This window comes from Papilio polytes, unplaced genomic scaffold (assembly GCF_000836215.1).
Source record: "Papilio polytes unplaced genomic scaffold, Ppol_1.0 DF821388.1, whole genome shotgun sequence".
NCBI lineage: Eukaryota > Metazoa > Arthropoda > Insecta > Lepidoptera > Papilionidae > Papilio > Papilio polytes.
The window spans coordinates 280,226-294,794 of record NW_013527816.1 but is presented as its reverse complement, the minus strand read 5'-3'; the positions used below and the strand labels follow the sequence as shown (position 1 = coordinate 294,794).

The following is a 14,569-nucleotide window of genomic DNA, read 5'->3' as shown; positions in this document are numbered from 1 at the left end:
TATCCATTCATCCATCCATCCATCTAAACTTCCGCATTTATAATATTAGTAAGAAGTAAGATAGTAAGATTAATTAAACCCTAACAGACATTTCAGGAAAATTGCAAAGAATTCGTCAAAGGGCTCAATAGTTGCTGCCCCCGGCTTGGGAGTTTATACAATCAAGGTTTTGATACTTTTAGTTTAATGTTTCGCTATCGCTACCAACCCTTCCACAGTTTCATACGGCTTGTAATGTATAAAAAATGTTTATTGTCGATGTATAATACGAAGGGCCGTAGAAACTCTCAAACTCGGAAAGTCCATTTACCGACATTTAGAACGGGATAAAACTTTTGATAACTACATTTTTATTCGGATGATTCTATTTACGACAAATTGAAAATGCCAAGGTTGTATAACTAGTTACTGCTTAAATGTCCAACAGTTAAACAATTCAGTTATTAAATAAATAATACACGAATATCAAGTAACAAGTATTACCCCTGATCGAATAATTTACTGGCATGCAAATTACTTCTTTGAAATATAAAACTAGTCCATTCCATAATACTAACATGTCTCAGCATAAATTGTATAAAATTTCATAATTAACAGAATTACCATATTAAGTGTCTACTACTTAGCATGAAATGTTACTTTTTTAATTATACAACGTACACTTAGAATTCATTCATTGCGCTAATTACACAAGCGTATTCTACATTATCGTGCTATGATATTTCCTTCTAAATCAAACTTACAATAAATAGTGCTTCTAAAACCAGTCTGTTTTACTCATTAAATACATCTAATAAAATAAAGCGTAAACTTACACTACTTTGTGGCCTAGGATGTCAGCAATCACAGTATATTTTTGAAAAATTCTTTTTTACTAAAAAGCAGTGCTCTTACTAAAAAATTTAGTGTGTTCGAAAAAAACCTACATGTGGGAAAGGGACCATAAACTGCAAGCTGCCAACATTAAGGAAGCAAGGTTATTATGGTTAACCGTTTCTGACATTTGCAATTGAGAATTTGACAAATGTAAACAATAAAATATTTTTTTTATTATTTAATTCAAATGAAGCCGCACAGGAACAGCTAGTCCTTAATAAATCTTGAAAATAATATACGTGAATTGTTCATTGGCTTTACCTCAAATGACGAGTATGATAATATAAATTAGCAAAACTAATAAATATTGTTATACACGTGATGTAGAAAAGGTAGTCCACGATCCACTAACAGTATTTGAATACTATTACAATAAGAGCATTATAGTTAAGTAAAAAATGTAATTAGATGCTCGTAAGATGCATATAGATGTTAGTTGCTAACCTTAGTTAACTATGCGATGAAAGGCGGCATTCAGCCTTACGTAGATACATCCGGGTGTGCGCACTTGTATGTTCTTCCTGTATATAAATGATGCACATACTATCATGTTATTTTCTATTTATATAAATCAAAATGAATGCTTGTCTTTTTAACAGAGATAAGATTATTCTTTGGCACAATGATTTGATGATGTTAAAGAAATCTACTCGTAATTAAATAAAAAAATCACTAATACTATTTATTTAAAGTGTCTTAATTCTAACCGGCGCTGATTGATATTTCGCCGTATCAGTACACTGCTTTCGGTATAAGTACTTTATTGTTTATTAATTAAGGTTGCATTTCGCAAGCCCACGCATCATTTTTCAATAACCATAATTTGTAAAAAATGCACGCCGGGCGATAGTCACGGTATATATTTGTGTACTTGAACCACTACATATGTTGTTTATGGTAAGGCCTAAAATACTTTTACTAAGAAACTAAATAGTTGTGCGATAGTTTAGTTAAAGCTATGCTATAGCTATAACTTTTTTACACTTGTAAAGGAACCAAACATGTTCTAATCGGTTACATGGGACATACTGATTTGCTGGAAAAATACTATACTTTTATATGCCATCTGTTATTAAACGAAATAAATTGTTAATATTTAAAGGAAATGTAATAATCAAGTAACTTATATATTTATTGACAACAAAAGATGGCGTTGTACCTAATTTATTGTATGAATGCGCAATAACTTATCTTTATCTATGAGTCAAATAAAGTGCAACTGATAACACAAGTTATTTGCTTTGTTACAATTTTTGCTATAAATTTTGTATTAGAGATCTTGTGAAACTCTCCTAACTTTAGGTACTCTTCAGAGTACTTTCGTAAATCGGATTTAATGATAAAGAAGTTATCTATCAGTGTAAGATTTTTATTCGAAGAAATCAATTTAATATTTTCTGAATTTCACAAACAATCATGCCATTTTCTTGCAACATAACCACAGAGTCCATTGCCTATTTGGTTATTGTCTATGAAGTTGATATTCAAGATAGTCAAGTTGCAACATTGTTTAACGTGGAGATGGCGAATCGAATCTGAGATGATGCGAACCTTGCAACGGAAGGGAAAGCAAACAAGCAAAATCCAAACATTACATTGCGTTGTTCTAAATAAGCGTGAAAAAAAAATTAAAGTCATATTCTTTACCTGTATTTGTATTTTTCTTTGTGGGTGTTAAATTATTCCGTAGGTAGCGTTTATTCATTTTTTAATAAAATCTAAGCCATTCTACAATAGTTTAGATACATGAGATGTACCTACAATCTCTTTTTTTAACCCCCGAGTACTTAGGTGTTAGGTTTTTATTTATTCTATTGCAATTAAGCAAAATGTACCTAGTATATAAACACCGGAGTTTTTATCACTATTTTTATCACTAGGCATGAATTAGTCATCAAAGGATGTGTTAACTAATAATAAAAATAGACAACAAGCGGTTTATTTTGGAATAGTGGATGTAAGCTATTATGAGCAATCATTCTCTTTAAAAGTTACTTTTATTATTATTACCTCTTGTGGGAATATAAAACATCCAAAACTTGTTTTTGTGATTACCAGAGAAAATTTCATGAAAAAACAACAGTTGCTAAGGATGTTTAGGTACCTTATGCAATGCTGATGGGAACTTAAGCAAAGACAGGTTTGAAAAGCACTGGAACCTTTATCCTTCACGCTGTTATTCTAAGAATGGGATCGTCAAGTTTTTGAAGATTTTAAAAGACTTGTAACAAGTATTAACCCAATTAATAAACATTAAATTAGAAATCATATGTAGTATAAGCTATTATTCTTATTAGTACATTTTCGTAAAACAGTGTGAGATCTATACCTTTATTACTTTCCTACGGTCATAAGACACTTTGAATAAAGGAGCTTCGTTGCTTGAAACTTGAGATATCACTTATGTACCGAGCATTTGCAACGCTGGAAATAATTTTATCTATTCTACTAAGAACCCGTGGGACAATTCATATGCCATGTTACCTACTGATCAACAAGGTAATTATTAGTTCGCAATTAGAACTTACGGAAGTAGGTGCTGTTGTTTTGTTGCTGAAGTTTTTTATTGTAAGTTTTCATTAACTTTAATATTTACTATAGTACATACATCCCAAACTATCGTTAGTATGTCTTTTATTTGGGGGTAAAGATGCTGCCATCGGTAGAATAAACATTTTAATCCGTGAAAAAAAAACGTTGTACGTGTATCGAGTAATTTTTTTTAAACATTTGATTAAAAATAGATTAATGCATTACTTCAAAACATAACGCAACATTTACTTTCATTTATAGCATTTAAATTTCTCCTTTGAAAGCTTCCCAGATTTTAATGGCTTGTTTAAAAGCTTTCTTATAGAATACGTTTTCAGGTTTAACATGGTTGTGGATATCAAGTTGGTGCTTGTGATGGATGGCATAGGAGAAATCTGTACAAACATTCTTAATTTGCATGGTATCCAAACAATTAGAAGACCAAACATCTTAAGGAAGGATTTGTTAAATGATTTATATGTAAGTGTTATTGTCTGTTTAATAATTCTTTAATGATGTCGTAGAATCAATACAGTCATCACTTTTTATGGCAAATACCTTAAAAAAAGTTTATAAATTCCAGACTTATGACGCAATAGTAGTGCGTCCCGACGCTGAAGTTACAAGAGAAATTCTCGCCGCTGCATTTCGTTTAAAAGTAGTAGCCCTCGCGAGCCCTGGTTGTGGCAAAATCGACGTAGAGGCAGCCAGCAACAGGGGCATAAGTGTTATCAAGTGAGTATAACCACATTCATATATAGCTAGGTTAAGAAGAGAATTTGTGAGTATATATTACGTATAAAAAGTCACTCTTAGTTTCTAAGTTGGCAAGCGAGTGTCCGGCCACCTGGTTTCAGTACCTGCTATGTGATCGCTACCCATAGGCATCTGCAACAACTAGAAAGTTGCATATACGTTGAATACTGTAAACGGATATAAGAAGTGACATACAGTAAGACGATATTTTCCATTCTTGTACATTTTTCACTCGCCTAATCTACTTTTTAGGGTATACGAATTGGCATTTATAAAATATAAACTATAGGAATGTGTTAACAAATTTTAATCTAAATTCTTAAAAATATTATAAATGCGAAAGTTTAGATGGATGGATGTTTGTTAGAATTTGAAGCCTAAACGGCTGAACAGATCTTGATATAAATTGGCATAGACGTATAGGATAGTCCGGAAGTACACATAAGCTACTCGCTTTTGCTTTTTTTTAATTCTACGCGAATGAAGTCGCGAGCAAAAGCTAGTATGGTTATAATCTACTCGTACTTTCAGCGCTCCAAACTCGACTGTAATTAGTGCTTGTGAGTTGATATGCGGATTGTTATTGGCTGTGGCGAAACAAATGCGACCAGCCAGGAATGCGTTTTCTAAAGGTATTTGGAACTATGGATCATTCATAGGCAATGATGTCAAAGGCCGTACCGTTGCTATCATCGGTTGTGGCAGAGTTGGTAAGAAAGTCGCTAGTCGGATGACCGCTTTTGGTATGAAGGTAAGAGGTTTAAATATTGAAATATCGAATGATACCGTAATATTTACTACATAATCTCAACTATATTTATGAATCCTCGCCATGTAGCTAATTTTTTGTACTTTTCTTAATAACTGTAGGAGATAAACTGGCAGCAGATTGCCAATTTAGTGATCTAATGTCATGCAAAAAATGTATTGCGGATGCATGGCTTTTGACTAAGCATTCTATTTCAGTGATTTGGTTATGATTATTCATAGAACAATAAACATTAGAGTTTTAATGTGGTCTATTACAAGTGAGGCATTGGTTTTATACAATTTACAGGGTTAACATAAATTATATTGCGTCTTGTTAATTTTCGTATATCTCTAGGTCGTGGGATTTGACCCGCTGTTAGCGGTGACGCACCACAACGGGTTCTGCACTATGATAAAGGACCTGAATGAAATTTGGCCTATCGCAGATTACATCGTGTTGCTCGGTGATTACGTACTCTACTCGGTACTTATATAGATTTGATTTACTTAAAATGATCGCAGAATTTATGTCAACACTTTAATGGGTTTTAAAAATTCAAATTCCAGATAATTGGCTACGATCCGTTTGCAACCGAAGAACAATGTAAACAGTTCTTCTTATCAAAAATGACCCCGGAAGAACGACCTGAATTCCATCAATGGCTAAACATCCATTCGGCGCTCCTGGAACCTAATCGCAGTAAGTGATTAGCAACTCAGTAGTATGTGTGTATCTATAATACAAATAAATAAATGTAACATTTCTGATCTGTAATTGTATTTATAGACTTCATAAATGCGGATATTCTCCGTCGCTGCAAGACTGGGGTGAAGATAATAAACGTGGGTCGCGGTGGTCTTATCAACGAGAGTGACCTCTTGGATGCTCTTAACTCCGGACAGGTATTATCATTTATAAGAATAGACTACAACGAGTGATAAGCGACGACCGAGGGGCTAAATAATATGTTTACAAATATTTTCAATAATAAATATGATTATTTTACAATGTTGTAGGTGGGCGGAGCAGCTATCGATGTTTTGGAGGGGCAACAAAGCGATCCGGTGACTTTAACACTCATTGACCACCCACTAGTGATAGCAACGCCGCATATCGGTTAGCAAATTGTAATAAATACAATAGAAAGGTCATCTGTGACATACTTTCGTCCTAAAACATGCAGTTACATAATAAAAGGGTTTTACGATTTAAATTCAATAATATCATCAATGGATGTTAGAGTTTGTAGCCTAAACGGCTGAACGGATTTCCGTAAAATTTGGTATAAATGTAGAGGTTGGTCTGGAAGAACACATAGGCTACTCACTTTTGTTTTTTTTTCTTTAATTCCAAGCGGACGGAGTCACGGGCGAAATCTAGTTTAGAATAAACCTCATGAATGATGATTCGAAGATTAAATTTTTATATAATCGATTATTCACACTTTTTAAACGTAAACAATTAGCAATGTTTGTAAATATTTCGCCGTACACGGGCAGCTTCAAGAAGTTGACAGCAAGTCTTAAGACAGTTGTAGCCTGTAACTGTCCCTGTATGTTGTTCCTATTAGTAAATATATTCCACAGCTACATCTACGGCGGACGTGTCTGTGCATGCGGCGAAGGAAATAGCGGAGCAGATCATTAACTTAGTGAAGCCAGGGACATACTCCACTATGCTGTCTGAAATTAATAAAATCTACGACTAACAACGCTTTTTACGACTTTTTCATTTGTTTTTCGCTTTTAAACTTGTGTCTGTTTTTTGCTTGATCTTTGTAACCGTTTTGAAATTTTTTTAATTAAACTAAGTAATATGCAGTAATTTTTTTATTTCTATCATTTCACAAAGTATATGTTTGTATAGTATTGTATGCATAAAAGGTAATAGTGCATAAAAATGTATCGTATAGTCATAAAGGATACTAAACAATATTACAGGAACACGAAATTTTGTTTTCAAATATCGTAGTGCGAGCATTTTTGCTCTAGCTTTGTTGATTGACTTCTCTCATTAAGGGTGAGTTGCATCAAATCGCTGGTTATCGTAAAAGTTATAATAGGGTTACAAGTGCAAAAACATATTCTCACAGAGGTTTTATGTGTTTTTCGTTTTTACAATGGAAACATTTAAACCTGAATGTCACTAAAGTGTCAAGTTGGTGTCAAGTATGACATTTACGTAAATTAAAATGTTTGGAAATACATGTTTCGCCGATTATATTTATGTATCATACGCATGGTATTTTATAGTGAAATAAACTTTTTGCCCACGAAGATGGAGAAAATGGCAAACTCTTGTGAAAATAAACTAGTTTGGGCCATTATTGAAACTGTATTTACTTTACTACTCAAATATGTAGCAAAAATGAAGCAATAAAATTATACAAATATAAATGCATCTTATTTATTTTCCATATTATAAATTGTCCTGTCAATGCATATTATAAATTGTCCTTTTATGGAGGACATTTTTTTAAATAAGAGAAAAGGGACAAGCGCTGTTGCTATGGCCTTAGACACTCGAAATTTGTCCAAACTGAATGTTTGGCCAAATTTCGAGTTCCATCTTGGAAATCCATTATTTCCGAGCACGCAAGACTTTATTCTTCTGGATTACGTATAGGATAATAGTAGAGATTTTCGTTTTCCATTACTTTTTCCATTATTTGTGCTTTTGAAGATAAGAGCTTGTGACAGTTGACACTACCGAACTGACACTAACCGTAACGCTAACTATAACCGCCCAAAATCGGGCGGTTATGATTAGTGTCAAATATGACGTCATTTTGACCAGCGCAAAACTGGTGTAGCAAATATCATGAACATCCGAAGACGTAACCATCGGGAATGTGCTGGTTAAGGTTTATAGTTAGTTAATGTAACTCATCCTTAGTAAATTTTAAGGTTATTCCAAATATTACTGTTACAAATAATTTTAACTTTAACGGTAACCGGCGATATGGTGCAACTCACCCTTAACGTTTTAAATAATTATTAAAATTAAAGGATGAAAATGGTCATTAAAAACAACAATTTCATAAACAAAAATGTATTACTTAAAATAAATGCTATCGATTACAATGCATTTTTAAATACAAAAATTACTCGAGCAATATAACGATATAAGAGCAATATAAAACTAGAAGCTAATATAAACATTATAAAAGATCATTATAATATGTAGAATATGAAAATGGAGTGTAAGATACAGCTGGGATTACTTCTTTATGATCTTGGTGACTTCAGCGAGGGGCGTCGAGTATGTGCCTGGCTTCGCCAGATTAACAAGCTGTTCCGCTATCTCTTGTCCCACGCGCACTTGGGCTTCTTTGGTTGACGCACCTGTGAAAATCATGTTATCATTAACTGCAACTGCAAACATCAATACAAAATCATAATGAGATTATCTATCAAGATGTACGAAAAAGACCTCGGGACAGGTTTCTAATGTCCACAGGAGGGCGCCAGTGAAGTGACATAATTTAGTTTGACTCTTTCTCATCGTCTCAGATATCCTTGTCGATGTGTCTAATGAAAGAAATATATCTCACCGAGATGCGGTGTTGCTATAACAGACGGATGCTTGATGATCTTCCACGTCAGAGGATCAGTCGGAGGTTCCTGTTCAAATACATCGATCGCCGCACTGCCAACCTGAAACACAATTCACATACATTTACATGTGTATTATCATTCGGTGCTGAAATTGTTCAGATCTGATTAAGGCCAGCGTAAAATTATAAATTAAAAACGCTCGAGTTTCGAGTATTAGTAATGTAAGAGGTGTCGCCCGCAAACTTCGTTAGCGCAAATTTGGACCACCCGTTACGCCATTGTGACAGCGCAAAATTAAAAAAAAGTAGCCTATCCATTTCAGCTACCCTCCATAGAAAGTCTCGGAACAGATGTGGCTTGCGGACAGACAGACAAAACATTTTTAAATGCAATTGTCATTTTCAGTTAGCAAATAATCTTCCCAAAATATAGAAATTTTTCTTTTGATATTACAAACAGACACATATAGATGAACAAAACCGAAGAGTGTGTAAAATATAAGAATGGATGGGCGTAAAGTACCTGTCCAGAGTTGAGTGCATCTAAAAGGTCTTGCTCGTTGATAAGCCCGCCACGGCCGACATTTATCATCTTAACGCCTTTTTTGCAACGTTTAAAAACATCAGCATTGATGAAGTCTGTGAACGATAACAGTTCATTGAATTTAAAACTCATTCTAATACATAAAGTACGTGTCTCTCACTTTAAATAAGTATTAGGAATAAACATTTGTACAAAACATTCGGATAGGATATAATATTCTAAATGTTGAAAAATCAAAAAGATACTCCACTAATAATTACTTTTAATATTATTAGAGAAAATGTATTACTTATTTTTATTCCTGTATAAAATTGGGTGACCGATAACATCGAAGTTGTCAGTATTATTCCGATATTTTGTTCAACATCTTAACGATAAATCTATTTACTTATCAGTACTGAGTAGCAACACGTTCTTATCATGTTGATTATAGAAAATTGTTCTGTGTACATTCTAATTATCAAGCTGAAAATAGTATTAACAAATTAAAAACGTTAATTCTAAACTTACCATCGTCCCTTATGACGTGTAATAATTACAATTGCTAGTGGAGTACCTTCTAGATAGTACGAGTAAGTACTATGTTTATTAAAGATACACATTGAAGTGATCATTGGAATCCAATATTTCTTAACGTGTACTGAATTCCTGATTATGTTGGTTAACTTACGGTTATGAAATCACTACTTTAGCCTTTACATTTCGTTACTTAGTTACTTTAGCATTTCGTATCCTGTCGGTGTTCATATAAATATCACTTTTGTGATGAACGAAAAGTTGAGATGTAATGATACTCACTGCGCGTAGATTCAATGAGCGGTGTATGAAGGGTGATGTATTCAGCCAACGGCCAGATTTCCTCCAGCTCCATCTTAGTGCAATGGAATGATTCACACTGCTCCGCGGTTACAAATGGATCGTATCCGATTATCTGAAAATTATATCATTATTTACTAAAAAATATCCATAAAAATGAATGTTGTTAAATCTTTAATGATGTTATTATACGTGAATACAAAGCTTTGTTATTTTAAAGGAATTAAATGACCTGTAAAAGTATGAAAGAAGTACAATTTTATTGATTTATAAATTTGATCTCATTGACAATATGCAGACAAACATATTTAAATTTATTTGAGAAAGCTAAGTTTTACATTTTTATACTGTACTGTAGTATACAAGATACTGTTTTCTACTCAAGACGTGTTCACAATAAACTACTATACAGTTAGGAATCTATTAATAAATGAATACCTTCATTCCAAAAGCGTGCATGCGCGTAGCAACTTCCCTGCCGACCCTGCCGAGACCAAGGATAGCTAGAGTCCTGCCATTAACTTCAGTACCGGTGTACTTAGATCGCTCCCAACGGCCATCACGCAGCGCGGCTACAGCAGGCACTATATGTCTTGTTACAGACATTATCAACCCACATGTCATCTCACAAGCACTTAAAGCATTTGCCCCTGGAGCACTGAAAAACCAATAAATAATGCATATTCATCTCTAATGTCAATATGAGTTTTATCAATAATCTAAGTAGTCGTGGTCAACTTTATACGTGTAAATAAAACAAAAGTAAGTATGTGCTATTCTAAACTATCTTTACTATTTCATCGGGATCCCTCCAGTCGTTAATTTATATACTAACACCTCAATCTTGTGAATTTTATATTGGTATAATTATAAAAAACAAACTACTACATATGAATCGTAAACTTCATTAACCTTTATGAACCAGGACGTGTCATATTTACGAGTAGTTCAGAGTACGAATGGCACTCAGTCGGAAACAATAGACGGTTAATCAATAGATATTGGGTGTCTACGACGTAACGTAGGTGTACAATATTGCGTAGACGATACGCCCGACAATACTAGGGATCGTTACGTACTTTAGTGTGTACTATGTAAACTGATGACCTCTTTGTATCAAATATATACCTAAGTATGTTTTAATTTTTTTTTCGTATTCATTTATATTCCCTTACTGTGATGTGTGACTTTTTTCTTTCTTTTGATTTATCACATTTTTCTGTATTTTTTTTTCCTTTATATTATATTTTGTATCCTTTATATTATTGTTTTTTTTTTAAATTATTAAATGTGATGATTTTTTATTGCAGTAAATGATAAAATAAGCTCCGGTGAATTATAAAAAGCTTGAGTAACTATTAGTAGAGTAGTAGGTCGCTAAAGGAGGTAGAGAATCGAAAAAGGTTTTATTTATTGTTTTGTATTACAATTTAAGGCGAGTGTTTTTAAATTATCAAACAATTTTATAAAAAAAAAAAAAACAATTGAATGCTTAATTCTATTTTGAGAATCAAAACATTTTTGTGTCAATTAGATACAAGTGTAAATTAACATTGTATCTAATTAGTTTAATTACAGATTCACTTGTTAATGAGTAATTTAAGTCCGTAATCTAATGATTTATAAGAATCCTGAGGATTATCGAACATTCCTAATTAGTTTCTGAAGAGAAGTTTTAATAAATAAGACATAAACATATTTTTCCAAAAGTATTATTAACAATAATAGGAACATACCTGTATACTACCTATTTTATATTTTCTTTTTCAAAAAGAATTATATTTAAAACATAACATTCCACGGATGTTACGGCTGTATAAACTCACGGTTATACAAAACGCGTAACGTAAAAGATGTAGAGCTAAAATAACATCAAATAATGGTTAGCATAGTAACCAATACCTACTTGATAACGCAGATTCCTTTGGCGGCGGCGGCCTCCACGTCAATATTATCTACGCCGGCGCCGGCGCGAGCAACCACCTTTAATTCTTTCCCAGCTTCTAAGACCTCTTTTGTCACTTGAGTAGCGGAACGCACCACCAAGGCATCATAAACCTACGAAACGCAAAACCGTAAATGTACATGTAAAACTGAAAAAAAATACTCGTAGCTACACCGAATTATGTATAATCTAATTCAAGTTATGTTATGCAGTCAATGGATTTTTATTTCCATTACTAGCTAGCCCGCGACTCCATCCGCGTGAAATTAAAAACAAAAAAAAGTAAGTGGCCTTCGTGTTCTTTCATTATATCCTCTACATCTATGCTAAATCTCTTCGAGATCCGTTCAGACGTTTAGGCTACAAATTCTAACAAACATCCATCCATCCAAACTTTCGAATTTACAATATTATTAAGAATGGCCTAGTGATAACCCTGCACAAAAACGGTTCGCTAGCTAATTAATAAAATAAATAAGCATTTATAAAAAGGTCCCTCGTTTTAATTATTAAAAAGTCTTATCTATTCTAGATTCAACTACATTCTAATTAAAAAAACAAACAAAACACACGTTTAATTTACGAGTAACTCGATCAAACAACGTCATTATGATGTGTTTATATAAACGATACTTACAGACACAGTCCTTAGAAGTTCTTCTTCAGTTATTTTCACGGTATTAGTTGAATAAATGCCATTTTGTGCCAGAATTTCGGAACAATTTTTGCCCACTCCATCAAGTATGAGAACTGATCCAATATTCAGTGCCATTTTGATCTGAAAGATTATTAAAAAAATTAATAAAAAGGCAATGTCTTAAAAATGACAACATGGAACTATAAAACATAAATGCACATTCATAAAATTTATTTACAAACTTAAAATAATATGATAAGCAGCATTATGCCGATTGAGACTTGATAATTTCTTATATACTAACTTTCGCCCGTGACTCGGTCCGCGTGGAATTTCAAAAAAAAACAATAGTGTAGCCTATGTGTTCTTCCAGACTGCTCTACATCTGTGCCAAGTTTTATAAAATCCGTACAGCAGTTTAGGCTACAAACTCTAAAAAAAATCCATCCATCTGAACTTTCGCATTTATAATATTACTAAAAAGTAAGAAGTAAGATGTACGTTGAGCATATATTATATATATAGCTATATTTCATATTTTTGTAAACGCGTAGCAAGTTAACATTAATAATTTAACATAATACATTAATAGCTAGCAGATGAAAACATCCTGTATTCAGAGATATTTATTCAGACATAGCACGCACAGCTTCGCGTTTTATTGATTCCATTAAATTCAAAGTAAAACGCAAATAATGTCTCAATCAATGAAATGCTTCACATCGTTTGTGCTCGTAAATAATATCTACAACAACAGATCGCAAAACGAAAGCATATAGAGTAGAAATAAGATAACTTACAATTAAAATAAGAGTTCAATATGATGACAAGACGGCGTCGACCCGATACTTGATGCAATCACTCGGAGAAGCCGGTCGTTAGCTCGTTGGTCTTCGGGCGACGGTCGGCGATGAACTAATTGTGTGGAGCGGTTTGGTCGGTTGGTGCGCAAGTTATCACAATCGCACACATCTACATTAAGTAGGGTAACCATATTATACTAGATAAATCCGGTACATTTTAGTGACCATCGTAATTCTAAATAACGAGCTTTTAAAATAGATTTCGAGTTAACAAAAATTATGAAAAATTCGTTCTGTGCTAAACACTGTAAAGAAGACATCGCCCTATTATTTTCTGAAATATTAGCAATTTATCCTGAATTTTAATGAAGGTTTTAAAGACTCCATAAATAATTATTTGGTCATAGTATTCTTCACCACATATGTAACAGTAAATTTAACATACACAGCTTTTGGGACACCCTTTTGGTTTGAAAATTGGATATCGAATTTGATTAAGAGTATTGAAAATGTAAAAAAAAAAAACATGGACTTTTTCAAGAATTTATGTAGACATTATACAGATTTTATGGTAAAGAAACCATCCTTATGAAACCATTTAAAAAGTATAATTTTTTTTAATTACATTGTTGATATCATCATATTCTTCCTTACCCCGATCCCGTAGGGTCGGCGCAACAGGTTTTTGTTCTCCACATAATTCTCTCATACGTCTCAGTTATCACTCCCTTATTGATCATGCTACCTTCCACGCAATCCACCCATCTCTTTCTAATATCTACAGGTTTAAAAAAAAAACATTAACAATCCATTAAAAAAATATTATTACCATGCGTGAGTGGATTATTTGGCTTCAAAAAAATGCCAATTGTCGCATAGATTTCATTACTTTGTTTTGCTCTTGCCTACGTTAAGACAAAGGTGTTTTCAGTGAAATAACAGTAACAAATTACATAAGTTAAATACGAGGTAAACGAGTCTGAGCCGTTTTGTAGGGACACCAATTTGCGGTAGCATGATGAAATCTTTAAGGTAAAAAGCTGGCAATAACCAGTAGCGACGGACAGCGTTGGAATAAGATAACAAGTTGTTTATATTGACGCATGTAACCGACATTATTTGTAAGAGGGCATCATTCTTGCTTGTTCTATGAACAATATTGCAATTCTTTCGCAACAAGCTAAATAACACCAATAAGAGAAAACAATTTGATAAGTCGTTAAATTGGAGCACAATTTATTATTGCATTTCAGATCGATATTTCATTTGAAATATAAAACAAACACATTATACGATTTAAGTGGTATTTATTAAAAATTTATGAACGCTGTCGTAAACATAGTTCAAGGTATT

The 14,569-nt window shown here is 33.1% G+C and overlaps 2 protein-coding genes across 5 annotated transcripts; one reads left to right on the top strand and one right to left on the bottom strand.

The window, feature by feature from the left end:
• Positions 1-2,367: 2,367 nt before the first annotated feature.
• On the top strand, positions 2,368-6,694 carry LOC106108998 (D-3-phosphoglycerate dehydrogenase-like). 4 transcript variants are annotated; one of them, XM_013290380.1, is made up of 9 exons: positions 2,368-2,436; positions 3,747-3,888; positions 3,992-4,143; positions 4,696-4,915; positions 5,270-5,398; positions 5,482-5,614; positions 5,702-5,817; positions 5,932-6,031; positions 6,502-6,694. In XM_013290380.1, the coding sequence occupies exons 1-9, from the start codon at positions 2,417-2,419 to the stop codon at positions 6,621-6,623; spliced, it is 1,134 nt and encodes a 377-aa protein (XP_013145834.1). In that variant the 5' UTR covers positions 2,368-2,416; the 3' UTR covers positions 6,624-6,694. The 4 variants fall into 4 exon arrangements, with proteins under 4 accessions (XP_013145834.1, XP_013145835.1, XP_013145833.1 ...); XM_013290381.1 differs by lacking the exon at positions 2,368-2,436 and adding an exon at positions 2,591-3,375; XM_013290379.1 differs by lacking the exon at positions 2,368-2,436 and adding an exon at positions 2,591-3,375 and having other exon boundaries at positions 3,734-3,888.
• Positions 6,695-7,950: 1,256 nt separating this feature from the next.
• On the bottom strand, positions 7,951-13,338 carry LOC106109020 (D-3-phosphoglycerate dehydrogenase). The gene is made up of 8 exons (XM_013290414.1): positions 13,214-13,338; positions 12,414-12,554; positions 11,738-11,889; positions 10,270-10,489; positions 9,814-9,946; positions 8,995-9,110; positions 8,469-8,571; positions 7,951-8,259 (listed from the first exon to the last, which is right to left on the bottom strand). Exons 2-8 carry the CDS (start codon positions 12,546-12,548, stop codon positions 8,135-8,137), a joined length of 984 nt encoding a protein of 327 aa, XP_013145868.1. The 5' UTR covers positions 12,549-12,554; positions 13,214-13,338; the 3' UTR covers positions 7,951-8,134.
• Between the last annotated feature and the right edge of the window lie 1,231 nt (positions 13,339-14,569).